The 20,651-nt window shown below is 36.3% G+C and overlaps 1 protein-coding gene across 7 annotated transcripts in view; it reads left to right on the forward strand.

The window, feature by feature from the left end:
• Positions 1-2,817: 2,817 nt before the first annotated feature.
• LOC111250277 (uncharacterized) overlaps positions 2,818-20,651 on the forward strand; it is a 99,041-nt gene continuing 81,207 nt past the window's right edge. For 2 of the 7 annotated variants that reach the window (XR_002673274.2, XM_022805250.2), the window contains exons 1-2: positions 2,818-3,953; positions 12,414-12,845. Coding sequence is in view for 6 of the 7 variants with exons in the window: in XM_022805250.2 (XP_022660985.1) it covers positions 12,581-12,845 (265 nt within the window). In the remaining variant the exon portion in view is untranslated. The remainder of the gene's footprint in view (positions 3,954-12,413; positions 12,846-20,651) is intronic. The other 5 variants (XM_086985945.1, XM_086985946.1, XM_022805249.2 and 2 more) reach the window with 4 other exon arrangements.

Raw genomic sequence — 20,651 nt, forward strand, 5'->3', positions numbered from 1 at the left:
TTTCGAATCTTACGCCCAGTAGTGTTATTAGGCATTGTTTCAGAATGCTGACTCCAAACGAGGAACGAAGTGCCCGTCCTCGGTCTCGAACTTCTTAAATAAGATTACGAAATAATGCATTACGCAAATCAGACTTCACTGCTAAGGTATTTATTTGGTATTGCCAGACCCTTATCTACTAAACGCTGGACGCTGCATGGCTGAGCCTTGGTTGAGAGTTGATTCAAATATTAATTCAAATCAAACCTTGCACGGAGAAGTAGTATTTTTTTTATTCATGATTGCTATTCTTTTTAGTGTTTCTTTTTCAATCAGTAGCTTTCTGGCCAGCTGTTGTCTTCGGTGCCTTATTCAGCCATTTTGCAGGTGTAATGAGCAAAGCCGCAGAGACCAACGCCTATTGCTTCTGTGAGCTTTTGTTCCGCGGCTCGGTCTTGTTTCGAATCTAAACAACCTCAAGTATTCCTAAGTGCAGTAGGAAAATGCATTACCACTGCACCATCACAAAAATTAGCATCAATATCTTCGTGTACCTTTCATTCGTTACTTGTGCAATGCTGCTGGTGCACATACTTTAAACTGTCTGCTGCGCGATTCAAGTATTATTGTTCCTGCTTCGTTGACATATTAGTCTTAGGAACAGCACCCTATACAATATATACTAGTAAAGATGAATTATATATTAAAAAAATAATTTCTTTATCAGCTTGTTTGAACAAAACATCAGCAACTTTCACCTTTAATCATTATTTTTGCACTTTTAGCTTGAAATTTGAAAAATAATATTAAAGTAGCAACCACATTTTGGTTACAATTGCAAGAAAACTACCTTTGTTTTATCTTTTCTTGTATTAAACACGTTTATATTAAAATATTATATAACAGTAACAAGCGATAACGCAAGAAATAATAAAGTCGATCGCTGATAACTACGACCTACTTGTTTTCGCTACAGTTTAGCGAACCAAAAATCTTGAATAATGACGACATTCTGATATATAATAGATGTGCTCCCCTTTACTGTTTGCATGGTAAAACCAAGGCTTTACGATTTTTTTAAAAACTGTGTACATGTGATTTTAATTACCATATTTCAATCTCATTTTTACAGAGAAAGTTGGCGATAGGCTACGCTGCGCGAAATATTGCTTTCTTCACCGCCTGGAAGCAACTGAGATAACACGGACTTAAAACTAAAGAACATATGGACTAAAATACTTGCTTGATTATTTTTTCGTCGGTTTAGGCCTAAGATCGAAGACAACACAATTGAGCAATAACTTCGACCTCATACTCTTCTTATATTATCTCATATTAAAGCCTATCGATGGGGTCGAGCGTTGTCGTAAAGTAACCACATCGCATCGATTGCCACACTGTACGTTTATGAGGCTTTTCAGAAATTCGATATTTAGTAACACCGACAGCTTTCTTTTTAGGCAGCATGTCTAATAACAAAAGCTCCTAATAGCAGCATTAGTCGTCTCCCTTTAACAAGAATAAATGCTTTTGGTGTTCGTGGCGAGTGCGATCATCAAGATCGTTCGAATCCATTCCTCCCTGCCATCAAAATCTTTTTCTTTCTCGCTTTCCATTGTTTCGCCTGATCCTTCTTTGGTGGGTGGCAGTGACTAATTCACGTTTCCTTTATGGTGACGATGTGCTACACGTTTTTTGTGTTAAAAATCACAAGGTGCTGCCACCTCTTCTGTGATTTCCAAGCTTGCAACATGCGTTCTCAAAGCTTAATAAAGATCTAAAATATTAGTAATGAACTGTTGTTTTGTCAAAGGCCTCCTTGCCCAGTGTCCTTTTTAATTTTTGGTAAATTCCATTGGCGTTCTCACTTCTGAGAAATAGAGACTTAATCATGGGTGCCGGTTTTTAGCATCAAAAGGTATCTCACCTTGGAACTAATTTTTTTCTGACGGCATTCCATGAAATGTTCACCCACTAAATACACACACACATACATTAATACTATAAGCTAGTTTATTTAAAATAGCCAAAAAATTATTTAAACGTGACGTGTCAGTCGTTTGAATACGCAACTAAGTATTTGTAGAGGACGATCATTGATATAAATGAAATCGCCTTGCTGTAGAATATTTTTCTCCCACATTTGAACCTACTTAATTTTATGTTGCTTCCATACTTGCACGTTGAAAAAGTTAGCCAAAAGCCGAAGTTCTTCTACTCTATATATATAGTGATAAATCTTGCGGCAGTTACAGGGCTATTGGGTGGCACTTCAACTATACTTATCATAGATTTACAAACAACGACCACTACTATGGCCGTATGTATTATCATGTCCCTATCAGATATTGAGCTGTTAAATGTGCGAATGGCATCGTTAGTAATCTGAGAAGGAAGCTGCTGCTTCAATGCCCCTAGGAGACGGAGGTATGTTTGTCATTGCAACATATGGAAATGAGATCCGAAAATATCGTTTCAAAGTCGCCTTATGAAATTTGAACCTTCGTCATTTTGTAGGTGGAACGGAAAATTTTCGTCAGCGTATACGCTGTAATTTTCTTTTAAAAACACTCGTGCTTGTTATAGGACCGTATTTTAAAGAGTAGTTGCAGAGACCATCGTCAGGTGGAGCCACTTGGTATACCTAACCGTTCGTTGGTGAGTGTGCGTAGCACTTACTCATGCCCCAGTAACCATGTTGATGGTAACCCAGTGGAATAGAGGCGACAGTCAAGAGTCTAAGACTAGCAAGAGCCGAGGAGTGCAAGCGCGAGTGAGAGAGGGTAGTAGAGTCGTCGGCTCGCGACGGAAGGAGAAAGGAGTTTACCACAGTGGGTAGCAACCACAGCCTACAGCTGCCTATGACAGGCTCCTCCTATAGGGCAGCGCGAACGAGCAAGGCAGAGGCCGGCAATGCCAGAGAGGGTTGAGGTCAACAGACCAGCTGAGAAGGCAGCAGGTTTTGTTTCTTGGTAATAGTGCGTTAATCGGTGTCAATAACTGTGGCTGTGATCATCATAGTAATACAACAACCTTCCTCAGGCCTGATGTACGGTTTACGAACTATGCCATTGCTCAAAAGTGATCAGTGATTTCACCATGAGATGAACCGCATTCGTACTCCCTCTGCTTTTCACTCTGAATGGACGCTATCAGTTCAAACCACCTTCTGCTTTTGAATCACTGTGATTAAAAATGTCCGTCGTCAAGATCGGCTCGATTCTAAAGCTACGGCAGTATTATGTTCTGTGTATGTAATTACGTTTTAGGGATTGTATAAAGGTACCTTCGCATGGTCAGCGGCAAAAGAGAATATTCGGTACGCCGATGATTCGCAAAAGATGAAAAATAGGTGGTGATTGCCTACATAGGCCGAAGGTCCAATGCAGGAAAATTCCAGTCTGTAGATAAGAAAGCAAACTAAGTTTCTGCCTTCATCGCATTCTACTAAGCAGAGCGGCTTGATGGAATTTTGTTGGTTCGGCTCAACACTAGGTTATTAACCGGCGGAGCAAGTGAGAGCGGAACGCGGTGGTCGGAAGCGGTTTCAGCCGCCGCCCGCTGGCCATTCGTCGATCGTTCTGATCTACCATCAGTGATTCCAAATCATATATCACACGCGTCCTTTTTATAAAATTTTGCCGTTTGATACATGTAAGCTAGTCAGAGGCTCACCTAACCGTGCTTATATAATATCAAACTCAGACCAACAAACTTAATCTTATTGAAATGATGTTTTGTCTCATGTAGGCCTGTCACGTGAAACAAAACAGATAAGGCATTTACATCACATGCAAACAGAGATTTAAATCAAGACTGAAACGTAGAGACTTATTTATATCACGGACAGGAACGTTGGCAACGCATACAGTTGTGAAGTGCAGAGAAATACTTGTCCAAACTGCACGCATAGAGGTACCGCAGTTACGCGACCTGTCAAAGGGGATAGCAGCTCTTCCTGATCAATACAAAAGGTACAGTTTTAAACATTTAATATTAAAAGTTTATTATTACGCTTGTTCATACACATGCCCTCACCCAGCTTTAATATGAGCTAAAGTGCTCGCCGAAAGTTTTAATGCATTTGTGAGGCAGCTCAAGCAATGAAGTACCTGACTACATAGGTATACTATCCGACAGATATGAACATAAAGATCATGCAGGATACATATATTATCAAATAGACTTTAAGAAATTAAACTGACTTGAGTAATTAATTTACACACAAAAGGCCCTTCTATATTTATTATCCATCTACCGTAGAAATTACTTATAGATGTTCAATTTTAATTTATAATATCTAAAAATAAAAAAATATATGTGTACAGGTATAGTATACCATGTCTTATGTCTTTTAGCACTTTCCGCTTTGTCTGTGTTTTACAAAAGCAGTCGGCTTCTTATTTTTAAAAATTTTAAATAATTACGAAAAATATAAAACTGATGGATCGAGCTGTTTCGTGCAGACCATCACAGAAAAGCTTAATGTCACATCTTTCATTGTGACTTGACCTTTCACTAAGTGGCCCTTCATAATTTACCATCTAGCAAATCTACGACTGTTCCTGTTTAAGAAAGAACTTATTAGCGCTAACGTTTTTTTCACATTGTGGATGATTAGCAATGTCATGTTTTACTCTTAGCCATACGCGTATATTTTATTACGGAAGTTTGCTTCTTATTTGTATAAGAGGGCAGCTATTAGATAATATGCTAACAAAATGGGAATCGCAAACCTCTTGGTATTTGTTAGCGCTTGAAAAGGTCGCCCGAGCTAATCATACAAAAAACAATAACTAATAATAATAACAAAACGAACGTCACCTCCGTTGTCCTTTTATCCCCAAGTTATATAACCTGGGGATAAATAGTGAAGGCAAAAACAGCCAGCGTTGAGTACACGCATATTTAAAGCCTCATATAAAATTGCATTTCTTATCACTTAAAAGACTTATCACATAACCGATTCGTTAAGGTAAGCAACTATGGCTTCTTATTTACTCGCACAATAGGGAAACTATATATAGTCATGATGTTATACTTGTATATGAAAATTAACACAAAGAGAGAAAGAAGAAGAAAACGTGTTTTCACTGAATGTTTAACACACGAATTAGGCTCATGAAACAATAAAATGTACAGACACTTATATTTTAAGAAAAAAATCTAAGGTATTTTACGCCCTTTTACCTTAGTGAAATGTGGAGGTGGCTCAGCCACCGTAGGAATATCTTTATTTCAAATCTGGTGAATTCGAGTTCGCGCATATACATAACACATGTTAAAATAGCTAGGTTATATTTTGGTGCAGTTTTGTAGATAGATTAGGTACATAGGCAGTTACAAGGCCGACGTACTAACAAGACGTAGTAACTAACTGTACATAAATATACAAAATTGGCTATGTAGAAGTGAGTCTATCCACAAAGCTATTAAGAACTTGATGCCTCAACTTTGGAGTGCTTCAACGTATCTTGGCAACCTAAGTTGAAAATTCTATTTAAAACCATGCCTAAAAACACCAAAATGAATTATCTGAAAAGGGATTATCTGAGAACCACTATCTACTATTATTATTTACGATTACCTGAATCTTTCAGGAATACGTATTTTTAAAAGGATAAGAGGCTGTCTAGAAAACCAGTAATGGAGGAAAAAGTTCAGATATAACAACCGCAAAAAGTATTCTAGAAGTACAAATCTCAAGCTAAATTTTTGAGAAATCCGATGCAACCTTTCTACTTTTAAAAAATATAATAAAAATGTATAAATTTCCATATTTGTCAAAAGCAGTATTGAGCTTCTCCATGCTACGGCACCTAAGTTATGTCAAAGAGTGCCAGCATCAGGTTTCACAAATCAAACTACTATGCCCATAGGCTTTCATAATCTTTAACTCTGGAATAATTGCAAACAAATCAACTTTACTAAATACTCTTTCTTTCTTAGACTAAATAATCTGAGGGGTATACGTTTGATTCACCTAAAGCCATTGCGAGAACTGAACGTATCAACATTTATACACGACGCATAAACAGATGAATATAGTCCTTCTCTCGATTATTTATGTGATATGTAAACATACAAAAGTATGCTTCCATGTGAGTTTATAATCTACCCAACGCGAAATCTATGCACAAGCTTCGTGTGAATAAAGGATGTTAAATTTTTGAAGAAGTTATTTTTATAGATGCAAAACCTATCTAAGCTAAGATAATGACTTCACGCAAAGTCAGCAACTAATCTTTTGACAGATGATGGGAGACTCATAAGTCCTTTCGTGCTGAGAACGGAAAATGGTTCGTCTTATAGGCAAACTTCCAGAGCTTCCTAAGCTTTACAAAAAAAATACATAAGTAGTATTGCTAAACATCCCACATATTTACAGTAATAAGACGTTTTATCTTGTGCGCTCGCAACGTTTATTAGCGCGGATTTTAGCCGCACGAAACATCTGCAAAGGTTACATACATAATTGTATAAAAATCTAGTTATCCGTAAGTTTACATATTATATCATTCCGAGACGAGATATCATTCTGTATAGTATGACGTCACTAGATGCGTTTAGCGAAAACTTATGCAAGGTACTCAAGCCACGCGAACGATCTTCCTCGACTCACATCAATACAGATGGTACACGTTACTGTGGATACACGGCTGTATCCCATTAGAACTAGTAATAACATTTATACGTGAAGAGACCTCACGCAGTGGAAGAATTGTAACTAACTTTTTCGTCTCTCGGACAGAACACTTTAACAATTTACCTTTGGGAGAGCAGTTAGACTGGTGAAAATGTAATACGTGCAGTGCGCACTCCTTAAAAAGAAACATAGAGACTGTTGAACCAGGGAAGCTAAGTGGAAGCAAAGGTAGGAATCGTTTGGTCCTTGGGCTGAAGCATTCCGCAACTCAAATGCTACTGCGGGAATCGCCAAATGCTTGGCTTCATCTCCATTGAATATCCACATTAAAGTCTAAATATTGGTCACCATGCTATGCTGTGTACTAAATAGTTTTGAGTTTTATAAGCTATTAGGCATTGTTTCACACGGATGGTTCCTCGCGTGAAGAGAAGTGCGTCTAGACTCGGTTTTAAATTTGTACCATTACGTGTTTAGCAGATACATACATATTACCATTGCAATATCACAGGGACAACCACGCTGTGCGCTGCATCATACCAGCAAGTACCGTTAGGCCAATGACATTACGGTTAAACGTGTTTTATCTCATACAGCAGCGTCGCAAGTGGAGTACGAGTTATTAAGCACTTCTCCTATTCTATGAGTATACTGATAACCTGTAAAGATTTACGTAAGTAGTACACACATCTCTGCAGTTCCTCCCGTACCACATTTTGATTTCCGGAATCAGTTTCCTTGTTCAGGGAGCGATGCTGCACCTGAGCATTTCTAGCAACTTAGAGGGTATTTATTCTACCTTCTTCCATGTAAACGTTTGATTCATACACATTTTCAACATTCTTCTCCTGCGATGTCCCATGGTACTGCTCTATCAGGGATCGTCGCACAGCAGTCGGAGTGCTTTATAGCGCTTTAAAAGCTAGTTTTCCATCCCAGATTGCTGAGGTCCTACGCCGCTAGCCGCTTTTTTCACCGATTACTACACATCATGCTCCCTCCCTTGTTTCAAGTGGGTGACTTTTCATGTTCATGTTAAGATCTGCACCTTGATACACTTCTTCCATTTAATGAGTCATATGGCCGTTCTCAATCTATCTGCTAGCTCCAGCTGCTAACATTTACCCAGTTCGCCACCTTAGCCACGGTTATGGCTGCTTAAACCTCTGGTTCCGTTTTGGATCTAGCAGAGATAACCCTTTCCGGTATAGGTATTTAAAACATGCTGTTGTAAGCCAGGTTTCACAAAAGTAGTTCCACAAGCGGGCCAGTGGAGTTTAGATGGCTTTAAGCATGCTAAGCAATTAGTTATATTTCTTCCACACAGCTCATGTAAATACACATAATAAATTGAGTATGAAGACACCTATAATACTAAAGTTACAAAGTGCTTATTTTACCTTAAAAGGCTAAAGATTTGAAGTGAGCTGGTCCATTAATGTTAGATCTACAGCACCCAATTTTCCAATATTTATATTTATACACAGTTTTATTCCTGTCAAAGTACGCTTGTATCTCACAAAACATATGATGAAATCTACGGCCTTGATTGCTATGTATCAATCATCCTGATTAATACGGTTTCCAGACATCATCACTGCTGAGGTCGTAAAGAATCATAGATCCGCTTCTATTTTTTTATCCTGCGTTTGGACATGCTATGATGCCGCTTAGTACAAGTCGAACATTTTGCAGATATCTTTAACAAGCGGTGAAATATCACTCAAAAAAGTTGGCGGTTTTGGGTTGAAGTGTGAAATTGAGTGTTAGTTTTAAGAACGTTGATTTAATTCTGTCTTTTATTGTTATGTTTCGAATGCATAACTTCTTACAGATGATTGAGACAGCGTAAGTCGCAGTCGATTTGATCCTTAGATTGAAAAATTTGACCCACAGCTCCTGTTGATTCACTCTGTCACAGTATCCGCGTTTATTGGCAATGATAGCAGATGTTACTATGGGCTGCTTCTACCGCTTACATCTTGATTGTTTTCTCCAGTTGTATGAAAGACCACGACGCACCAATAGCAGGAATTTGGAAAGTATAATGAAACAACTTCAAGCTTATCAAGAAAAACACAGGTCGCACCAAACATTCAACTACTTCATTACCAGATTAAATTATATAGTGCAGTATTCATAGAAGGTACAGAGATTTTTCAATTTTACTCCAAGATATTTTAGTGAAAATCCTAATCTTATTAAATACAACATTTTCGTAGTTCGAATGCTATCAATTCATAGTGCGCACCACGCTTGTCTAACGTTAGAAGATTCACTGTCCGTCCCACGTAATATTCCTTGTGGCGTAATGTAAATCACAAACTTTACGCAGTAAGAGAATGTTAAGAATATACGAAAAATACTGTTATAACCAGAAGTACAATGACTAAATATGGTAGTCATCGGGCCTTTTGTCGACATCCTTTTTTCGACTCACTTCTATCGAGCGGAACAAAAAACAAGTTATAATCAATTAAACGTTTATGTATACTTTTAGAGTCTAAGCCGATCTGATGAAAAACTGTCCGAGGCAAGTTCTCTTCTAACCCATAACTAATTTAAATTACGCTGTTGGACTATTGGCAGGAAACTCAATTGTTCTTAAGTTCTACTACAAACAAATTGAATCACTAAGTTGCGGTGATAGGCGGCGATTAAAGAGGTAGCTAGGTTAGTGGGAAAATATTAATAGTAAACGTATAAAACAAGGTATACTATTTTACAGGAATTGATTAATATAAGTACATAGTAAAAAATGCAGATGAAGCTGACAACATGCTTTAGGATATATGTACTTAACTTCTCAATATCAAAAATACTCAGCCAACGTATCTATAATAAAACGTTACTTCTCTGCGCTCACCAATATTAATCCAAATCAAGTTAGCCAACACTTAATTATTGGTTAAACTCCTACAGTTCATAAAACACTAGATTGGTTAATCTAGATCAGAATCTACTGTCATATTAAAAGGTTTGAAAATAAACATTTTTCCATTATTTGTTGAGGTCATGTGATATAAACATATTACTGTAACAGATTAGCACAGTCGTGTGATACTTCCTGCCTGAACCTGCAACCCACCATGTTGATGACAGCTGACGCATTTGTTCAACGTTACCACCTCACTCTTAACGATACATACTCATCCTAATAAATTCATCGTAACGTTGTCTTTCTGGATTAATTACCTCATCTACAAAACGTTTATAAGACTTCAATGTAGCAGCTTAATATTTCCTACGGGTAACATTCAAGAGATAACATGAACAGGTTAACTCTGACCTGAAAAAACAGCCAGATAAAATTATAGTTTGGTGATTGTGAGTCCTATACCGATTACAGACTTTTATTCGATAGGACGAGGTTTTTTTAAAAATATATTAAAACTTGCATAGCCGCGTATTCTACGTTGTTAAATCGTAGTCAATAGATCGAAAAGAAATGCATTAATATAGTGGCGTTTGAAATGCGACGTGCCTCAAAAGGAACTTCCTTTGAAGCGCTCCAGCAATAAATACCCCACCAGATTCTAAATTAGAGACACCCCTTTACTCATACAAATAACAAAAATGTGTTTAGCCTTTGACAGTATATATTTTTCAGTGCAATCCATGTGACGCGGCTTTTAAGTCAACCCAGCTGGAAGCAGACGTTTGTGCGTTTATTTAGTGCACAGGCCGTGTTCTACAAGTCAAACTTTTTGCTAAAAGTTTTTTGAATATATACAAGCTTCTTGTTCACAATAGAAATCGATATTCCTCTATCGAAAATAACTGTTACATTTTTTCTGTGTCTTACAGTCTTACTTCTTTAGCTCTTTTAGATAAACACATCTAGATAGTTTCGTTGATTGGCTTTGGGGATAAAGTCAAAAGAGACTCTTTACTAAGTTCAACAATCCGTTACTTCTTTCTCTGTTTGTTCATCTTCAAACTCAACAGGACACTTTGTTATCTTGATTCAGGACTTATCTTTCACCAGTTCATAGCTTCCGGACAGAGTAAATCTTTCTGAACTAGATTTGCGCATTACACAACGACTACTAACTTCGAATGTTTTTAAATTTTAAATTTAAAAACATCCTTTAAAGCAAACTTACATATTGATGGCAATTCATACCTTTTCGAAGTACGGATTTTCTGCTCATATTTCTAAGAATAAGAATGTGTGTATTTATAATGACAGATACCAGCTGACAGTGATTTTAATTTTTTTCCAGGCCAGGTCGTAAGCGTTAGTAACCCTTGCATAAACCAACATTAATGTGAAAGCCAATACATTTGTACCGCCCTTATTTACCGCAAACACCAAATATACTTACTGTTATTAATATCGTCATAACTAACATGGCATTATTATAAACGAAACACTACTAACTGAACAATTTTTACAATAGATAGTTTCTTATCATCAGAAGTTAAAACTGGCACTGAATGTATTTAGGTCACAGTAACTAACAAAAAGTAACTTAACGAAATAGAGCATGTACAGCACAGGCGTTACTAGCTGCATACTTGTGTAAAAATATAAGCAGGTGCGAGAATAGCCGTCGCTAGTATAATCTGAAAACTTAACGAGACTACGAACGTTAAGAAAAAACATTTATAATTTAAAAATATCGCATAATGATATTGTGACTAAAAAGAGGAAAAAAGGTACTGGCATCCCAAACGAAGATGTAAAGGAGTTTTGGGATTGCATCTGGCATATTCATATCAAACTGGCTCTTCTAGCTTTTGAATTAAAGTGACACGGCTTCCATATATTAAACCAAAATACTCAATGTCATAAAAGTCTTAGATGGAAAAAATTAGCAATATAAAGGTAGAAGAGGCTCTGCCGCTATCAGCTACCCCTACGAACCACTATAAAATCTTTGATCGCGTGTATTTCATTTAATAACTGTGGCGGTGTATGAACGTGTATCATTAATTGAGACAGCATGATAGAATTGAAAGCTTTTTCAGTTTTCGGTAGAAGTGAATGGTTCAAGCAATACGGGGTTGATCTGCAGGATACAAAGGATGATTATGAAATCACTTTTCAGTATATATCTCAGGAATTATGAAGTTTACAGGGTAAAAAACTCAAGGTGCTAGTCGAATTCTCCTAAATGTTACAGTTTACGAGACTTCGATACCCACCTTTCTATGGGGCCTAAAGTTCATATTATTCATAGAGTTACTACATGTGAGAAAAATGTGCATTGCTCTTCAGGGTACTAAAGGATTTGGTGATCTTTATTGTTATTAACTAACTGTTTTCCGATAATAGCTAAGTCAAAATGTATTTACAGTGGAATATTCGCTGTGGCTATATTTGACAATTTTTTCTTACATGTTCAATTAAAGCTGTAGCAGTGCCTGTCAAATGTGTTTAACATGTTTACCAGTTTTATTTGCATCAAGTTATCTTTTGTCAAAATATTTTTTACTATTTTTTACTGTTACAATGAATTCTATAGGATGTATTCTAAATGTTGAAAAAAATCTTACAAATTTTGCTTTATTTTACTTTTATATATAGAAAGGGTCGAATCGAGAACTTGAAAAGGATGCCTTAAAAAATAAAGAGTTAATAGATGCGCCTTGAGCTTACTTGTAAGTTATGGCTTTTCACTTCTTTTGTTTAGAGTAAATGGAAAAACCGAGTAAGCGACTATCGGCTATATTATTTGAATTGCAAGATTTTCATTAATAAAACCTCCACTGCAGATCACACTGCTCACTCCGCTATTCGGCATTCCTAATATTGGCATGAATTATTGTCTGTGACTTACAGGAGATTCGACAGGTGGGAATATGCGAGTATCACAATTCAGCATTAAATACTTGTGTTGGTTGTGAACCGTGTTTCAGCAAGAAGCTCCCATATTCTAGGTTGGGCCGAGTGACTAAACAAACTACAGATTTATAAGCCCAACTAGCTAAGTGTCCTTTATTATTATAATGACATCTATTGTGTCAATGTCCTCGCTAGAAGAGGGTGTCGGCAGTGGCACCTTATGTGTAGGAGGGTTCAGTAAAATAGCTAACGGAGCTTCAGGAGCTCCGGGTCCCGGAAATGCTCCTTATCGAACAAGTAACTGCAGCGCTACTGTGAATAACAATGCTGAAGAACTTCGAGCTGTACCAATTGCTGTAGAGCCGCCTGATGGCGGCTACGGTTGGATGGTCGTCTTTGCGTCGTTTATGTGCAACCTTATAGTTGACGGTAAGTTTATAACCAGTTTTTTTTTTTTATTTATGTTGTTATAGAAATTCCAAAAAATAACTAAAACCTCAAAAACTGCTCTGCTCCTTTTCTATTTATTTTTAGATGTCTTATTCTTGCAAGATTTAGTCCTATTAACTGAATAAAGACTAACCTACCTGCTTTGTTAACAATTAGAGAGAACTGGTTGGTTTTGGTAAAAGCCATACGTTCATGAACATGGAATTTATGTTAGGTTGACCGTGGAACATTTCCCAAACCTTGTTGCTTTTATAAATCAAACATAGGGTGTGTACCAAACATCGCACGGCAGAACGCGATATTTAACACTGTGCCCGGCAGAACATTTTCTTAACCTTTGTTATATATAAAAAGGTAATGTGTAAGCCACATGATTCCCATATTAAAATGACATTTTAATTGGGCCGGAGCATAGCAAATACCGAGAAAATCGGATTCGTTTTTCTTGCTTCTCGTTATTCCAATAGTCGCAAACTTCAAATTATGTAATGATGTATTTATTGTAATTATGTAACACCTTGTGGAAACGCGATACAAGGCTTCTAAAAAAAAAAATATATATATATATATATATATATCATTCAAATCTTAACATGAAAGTTTATGACTTCGTTAGTAAGGTGCAGCAAATCATTATCGCTGACAGTCTGAAAAAGTGTGTATGTTGAAGTTTGAACAAGTACAGTACATACTGTTCTAAGCAAGAAGTCAGAACGTGATATCAATTTTTCAACTTTGCATATTCTTTAGTTCTTTACTTTAAGTTACCGTCAACTTCCAATGACTAAAAGAAGTAGAAGTTTTGAGAAAAAGCTAAAAAATATTTTTGATTGATGTAGTATCAATCGATTTTGCGTCAAATGCGTGTACGTACATATAATGATCGAAAGCTGCTTCTGTTTAAGATATTTATAACTATTCTACATTAGTTTATAAAAAATGATTTAATTTATTAACTGGAACTCCAAATTACGCACCTATTCCTACATAAATCTCAGGTTTCCAACAACACTTCAACGATATCCTAGTGTCGATTTAGTTGAAAGATATAAGCTAACAAGGCAATCAATTTGAAACTTTTCTGAACACTTAAATTTAGGAGCATTTACAAGGCACGGAAATTTACTCCTATTTACTTTCCTTGTTTTAAATGATCGTACGTTTTCATGCACAAACAGCACACCAGCATATCAATGCATACGAAGAAACAAATACGGGCTCCTTTTTGTAGCGATGTTTTACATTGCAAGTGTAATAAATCCATTTAGTTAACATTTCTTTAGAATTCTTAAAAATCCTTGGCTCTTCATAATTTGACTGAGACGCCCGCGCTTGCGTTCTTTTATACAGCTTGCTGCCTTTCTCTCTTGGCACACGTTCTTCAGCAATCGTTTTTAACTTCGGTTTCCCTTAGGCTTATCGGCATATGATACTGAAGCAATGGTGTTTTACTACAAAAATTTCGGGCTCTGCAGTTGCTACTAGCTCAAAACTGCGTCTGGAAGTAATCACCGCTGAGGTCAGATCGCAAAATCATAAACAAGTTAGGACATGGTTTACGAGTGAACCTTACCACAACTGTGTGCAGACGAAATAAAACGTATAATTTCTCTTTTTAAAGCAGAATTTAAAACACAAATGTAAGGAATTAATTTAAAAACAATACCCAAATATTGACCGGATCACAATACAGAATCGGATGATGATGAAGTGATATGCACCATAAAAAAATCAGTTGTAGTGCTATAATTATTATAAGACTGGAAAATCAAACATAATTTTTTGTCGATGTACATACTTTATTAGTTGCCCTTGGCTGCCCTTGGTACTCTGTGCCAAATTTTTTAATTCCAAATTTCTTACATAAGTATTTACACGTATGTAAGGAAAATTTCAAACTTGCTTATCGCGCCGAACGAAGAAAAAGCGGTGATTCGGTGTGCGTTGCAGAGAAAACGTCACCTATTTACTCTTACTGTAGCCTTAAATTATTGCTCTCACTTTGAGGCGCTGCCGCGTACTGTTGGGTGCTATTGGGGCAAAAAATATGATTACTAAATCATGCTTTTCATCACACGCAAAGCCTCTTTCTCAAGCAAGTTTTCCAAAATAAATGCACATATTAAGTTCAAGATAATAACCGACATCGATTTTCTTTTAAGAACTGAAGCCGCTTTATAATGCTTTTATGCACGGTCATGAATACAGATATAAGGATAGAACACATTTATTTAGTTATAAGGTACACAGATAAAACAAAACTTTTTTCCAGCAATTTATATTGCCTTTGAAAAAGTTACGTCACATTCTTTAAGATATTTAAGTATATTTCTTAGAGACAGCGTAATCTAAGATGCGTTTCTTTATTGTAGCCTAAGCAGTGAAGGCGTATTCCTTTAAGTGCACTGTTATAAGATAGAGCAATCGTTGGTGCAAATTTTAGTTTTGACAAATGGTGATCTTGGCATATCATTATCATGCTATTACATACGTCTGTTGGAAGAAGTTCAGTTACGAAGTAATACCTAACAGCCTAAGTATAACAGCTAAGAATGTATATCCCTGAGGTTTTGCGCCTTCAGCAAATGAAACTTAAAAATTAAATTGTCGTTCCAAACAAAGATTGTAGCCGTTTATCACAAAGATTGATACAGAAGTTGAATTAGGCTTTTGATTAGGAGAAAGTAGCAAGGAAATCGGCCTTCTTTTTCTTTGTCTAAAAACTATGGAACATCTTTTAAGCCGATGGTTGTTTCTCCCATTAAACCTCCAAAGTTTAACTGGACATATATAAATATGTATATATCGAAGTTAGGCTTATATGCTTATTTACATGTGTGAGATATGCGACTGCATTGCCCACAGTCTTTTTAGCCTTCAATACATTAAAAAGCCCACAAGCTATCGTAGGTTGCTGCTTTGAATAGTTGTCGCCACCCTCTAAAACTCCTAAACTATGACAATCATCGAGAAGTGAGGGTTAAAATGGTTAAAGTACCTTAACACTTCATCGTAATTTTGGTTATTTTTGCTCACGTAAAAACACATTATTGTTTTTAAATTTTAGATTGCCTTTGTTGTATTATATATATATATATATATATATATATATATATATATATATATATATATATATATATTGTTTCATAGCATCCAATATTTCCTGGGTTTTATTTTCCTCCTACATCTATAGGTATCGACGGTTTAAATCAAACAGGAGGTATGCTTCTGTCTGGTGCTTCATTGATCTCTTGATTTATCTCTTTGCCGGGAACCTAATGGCTAACGTCGTGTCTCCGTCTTCACACTGGATTTTATGATTTTTCAGATCGTATTACTTTGTTGAGAGCAAATATGACTATTGGCAGTAATATTCCGGCGCCCTTAAAATTTGCTGTCTTTCCAATTTCACGGATTTAACAAAGCTGATGTTTTACGGTTAAATTTCCATAAATTATTAATATGTTCCTGGGTTTTAGGTCTAGGTATTCCGCCGCCAGTTAAGATTCTTGTATATTCTGTAAGCTACTTCATTCTAGTTCTATGTTTTACACGTCTACCCTTCCTTTTACCTATCTCTCTTCAAAGTGATAGTGTGCTTCGTTGTTACCCTACTTCCTAATTGTACTTCAGTTGGTGAACAACCTGTGTTTCTATTTGGTAAGCTATAAATACGCATCAAGGGCCTCAATGCATAATCTTTGCCCTTGTATCAACTTCTCGAAATGTTTTTTGACACTTCAAACGGTTATCTCAATGACCCTACTGGTACGGGGATAATAAGGAGCATTTAATTTCTGTTAAATCAATCCTCTCTTTAGGAATCCTTCAAATTTGACATTGACATATTATCGGCCATTATAAGAAATAAGATTTTTGGAAAATCCATATCCGAAGAATATTTTCTAATGTCTGCGCATTGCGAATTCGCTTACCAAAATCTTCAACAACTACTACAACTACTAAAGGTCCCGCAAAACCAATGTGATTCAAGAACTGTTGTCGAACATTGATACCCTTTTTGATATATTTGTCATGTTTTTCTTATGATTCATGGTGTTTTTTTAAAAATTCTTGTCAAGTGCTGACCATCGAACATGGCATCTTGTTACAGAACGCATTTTATTAACTCCCAAATGGCCAATATGTATTTTTCCTCAAGAACTTAGTTTTATAATACTTTCGGGATATAAATTCTCTCCTCTTACTAACCTTATTGCCACCAGAGAATTCAGAAAAAGAAATTCTAAAGTGCAATTATTATTTTCTGTGTCATTAAAGATAACTACACAGGACTTGTGCCTCTCCGCCTTCAGAGTCGACTGCCTTCACTTGTTCCCAATCTATTGGTTTCAAGCTAAGATAGTTGGAATAAAAAACGCTGTTTTATTATTTCTTGCCGTGCTGATTTCTTTTTTTTTTTGTGGCAACTTCGACAGGGAATAAACATTTCCGTTTTTGTTTGTTAAGCTGTATGTGATGCTAAAGCTAAACTGCGACGAAAAGATTTCGTATCTTTGTAATACTGGTGGTGTAATATAACTCTGTCCGGAATTAAAAGTGGCATCGATGGCTTATTATCAACAACTAACGTAACTTTTTTACTCCTCTTTGATAGCCAAAGGTTCTTTATCATACTAGAAGTAATGCTGCTCGGCTTCGTTTTGTGTTTGCGAGTAGAGGGAAATGGACTTTACCGATGCGTTAGGATACTTTGGTAAGAGAACGGCTTATATACCATCAGGTGAAGCGTCAGTTGCTAATATTAGCGGTTTGATAGAATTTAAAGGTTCCTGTGTCTGATCCAAGGGGATTATATTTTTTATTCTCTGCAACATTTCTGTGTATTTATTTGATCAATTAATGACGTCGCTCATAGGGATCTATATAATAACCTAGAAAAATATACCAGATTCCGCGTCAAAAATAAATAGAATTACATCATTGTTAGGAATAATTTGAGCTAATTATTATTTGTGGGTGCTAGGGTTTTTGCTATTGCAGTAATCTTATCGAAATACTCTGGAACTTCGTTTCTAGAGAATGCAAATCCATAAAAGCATACACTTATTTGGATGTGCGTGTACTATTTTTTTCAATATGGAGGTCAAGGCCATCTAGTCTTTGCAAAGCGTAAGGTGAATTCCTTACAGACAAAATATCATTCTGATAACCAGTTATTTCTTAAATTTCTTTGAGGAGTGTATTCATGGTTGGACGTAGAACTCATAGGACTCATCAGCATTGGGGTAATTGATACGGTCATCTTTGGACTTACTTTTCGGACTTATTTCTCACGGATTGATGCACATAGACTGCCCCTTAATCTGGTTTAGTGTAGAACTTCCCAGCTTGTCAGATATATCTTGAATGCTAGGCAGCGGTAATCAATGTGTACTTGCTTGTGCATACCAGTCCGCACATGATCTAACGATGTTGTCATTCTTCTCGACTACTAAGTAAGCCTACCTGCTGAACATCACTTCTTTGAGAATTCTTTGCAGCATCCATTTCTTTACAGCTCAGTTAGCTATTTCTCGTCGTGCGTATAATGACTGTCTTGCTTTGACAAAGTAAAGTCATAGAGCACTTGTGAAATTCACATAGACGGCGAAACTGTATAAAAGCAATAGGGTTCTTTTATTTATCCTTGAGTCTTATATATATATATTCAAATTTTGATACAGTCTTGTGCACTTCATAGCATTGCGTGTAATGATGTCAAATTCTCTCAACCAGTTTTTCAGCTAGGATAGAAAATATGACGTGTACTTCGACTACAACGAGTGAATGTAGTATAACTTGTCCACCTTTTACTGTAACTAATATCATATCTGCTAAGAAAATGATTCTACAAGAGTATTCGTACGATGTCTTATAGTGGCATTATGGGTATTTTAGATCTAGTATGGAATTCCATTTAGATTGATTTCTTTCGATAAATACCTGGGTTTTCGTTAGTTCGCCGTTTATAGTGGAAAGCGAACCCAACGCCAGACTTCCCACTTCTCTTTCCAAAAATTCATTTCTGGGTTTATATACTTTTCTTTGTGTTCTTATCTCTAGTTTTGGTCTACTAATCTGTGTGACCAGTTTTTCAATGTTGTATATCGCGGCCTTGAAACTACACTCTTTTGTAAAATGATTATTTTTGTCGCTGCGATAATACAGCTGCGGTTTTGCTTGGTTAGTGAAATTTAATTAACTTGGCTGATTTTTCTGAAACCTACAATTTATTTTATTAAAATCGATGAAGAGAGTTACCTTCCGCGGTAGCCTAACAAGTCTACGCTAATTGCTGGAAATTGATTTCGAATAGTGACACAGTGGTTACAGCGTCATTCACCTTTTTGTGATGCTTTTTGGGATACCCCTTGACGTGTAACTGGGTTTCTCAAGCCTCAGAAATTATATAGATGAAACTATGTTATAGCTCGACTGTTAGAATATCACTTTTTTACCATAATACCTTCGCTGATCCTCTACTGAAATCTTTTAAAATTTAATAAATTTTGTAAATCCTTTTCTGTAGATGAACTTTATATTTTTCATATCAAAAATAGGAATCATACTTTATGTAAGATGTCGTTTCAATAGTTTATTCGATAGATTTCTATGTAGTTATATTTTCGATAATTTTGTTTTTGCTTTGTGAGTCGCCTACCTATTTATCCTCGTTCCCACTTAATGGACTTTTTAATTAACTGTAAATTTGGAACTAGATATTATAACGCATCGTTATTTTTGGACCTAGTCATGCTTGTATCATCAGAATTTGATGTATATATGTATATATATATATACATCAATTGCTAGCCTGTGGACGTGGGGAAATTTAGCCTTACGAATTCAGTGACTTTAATGGAGTTTCTCACGAATTTGTTTAGGTTTAAACGAGTCTGACGATACGATCTGTATGCCTGTCTTCTCAATAGATCTCTACGCCGACTTTATCTGGCTTTAGCTTCTGAACTAGCACGTTGATTTTATCATTATAACAAATTAGTGCTTTGAGTTAACAGGATCTAACATATTAAAATGCGTTAAGTGCTAGCGTTATTGGCTCAGTAGTGTCACTTGCACTCATATCTCGATGCTGTGTCAGCGATGGCGGGCTAATCGAGTTGCGGCCTCAATACTGGAATTTTTGCGACGGAAGTGCTAAGATGGCTTTCCAGTATCGGCTGCCTGTATCTACGAAAATTTAGCGGAATGTCTACTGTTCATTACACCCGAAGTTTAATGTTGCTAGTAGCCTTATTATGTTGGTGACCTTAGCACCACACCACGATAAACTTGCTAGCACACATTCATGACATACGACCACCCACGTCATTGATAGCTCGACAATTGCAGCAGTGAACCCAATAACGACCACAACTAGTTACCATTCTTAACCACAAGGGGGCACTGTGATTTGACCTTACCGTAATCGTTGATGATTATCGTGTTAGCTTCATAGGAAATTCATAGACGTATGGCAAGCTTGATAAATGTTGATTAGTTTTTCATAACAATAAGATGAATATTTTGAGTTTTACGTCCAGTACGTCGTTAGGCATTTTTCTAAGAAGGCTGTATCTTACGAAACGAACCATGTCAATGCTGTTATCCGTCATCGCTGTAAAACGGCCTTTCAAGCAGACTTACTGTAAATGTTAAAACAACTATTGCAAAATATTTTTAAACAAATTCTAACGATAATGACTGATAATAAATTGAATAAGAAAAACTGAGTAACACTACCAAGTTGTTGTTTTTTAATAACGGAAATTACACTATACT

This window comes from Varroa destructor, unplaced genomic scaffold (genome assembly GCF_002443255.2).
Source record: "Varroa destructor unplaced genomic scaffold, Vdes_3.0 BEIS01000004.1, whole genome shotgun sequence".
NCBI classification, from domain to species: domain Eukaryota; kingdom Metazoa; phylum Arthropoda; class Arachnida; order Mesostigmata; family Varroidae; genus Varroa; species Varroa destructor.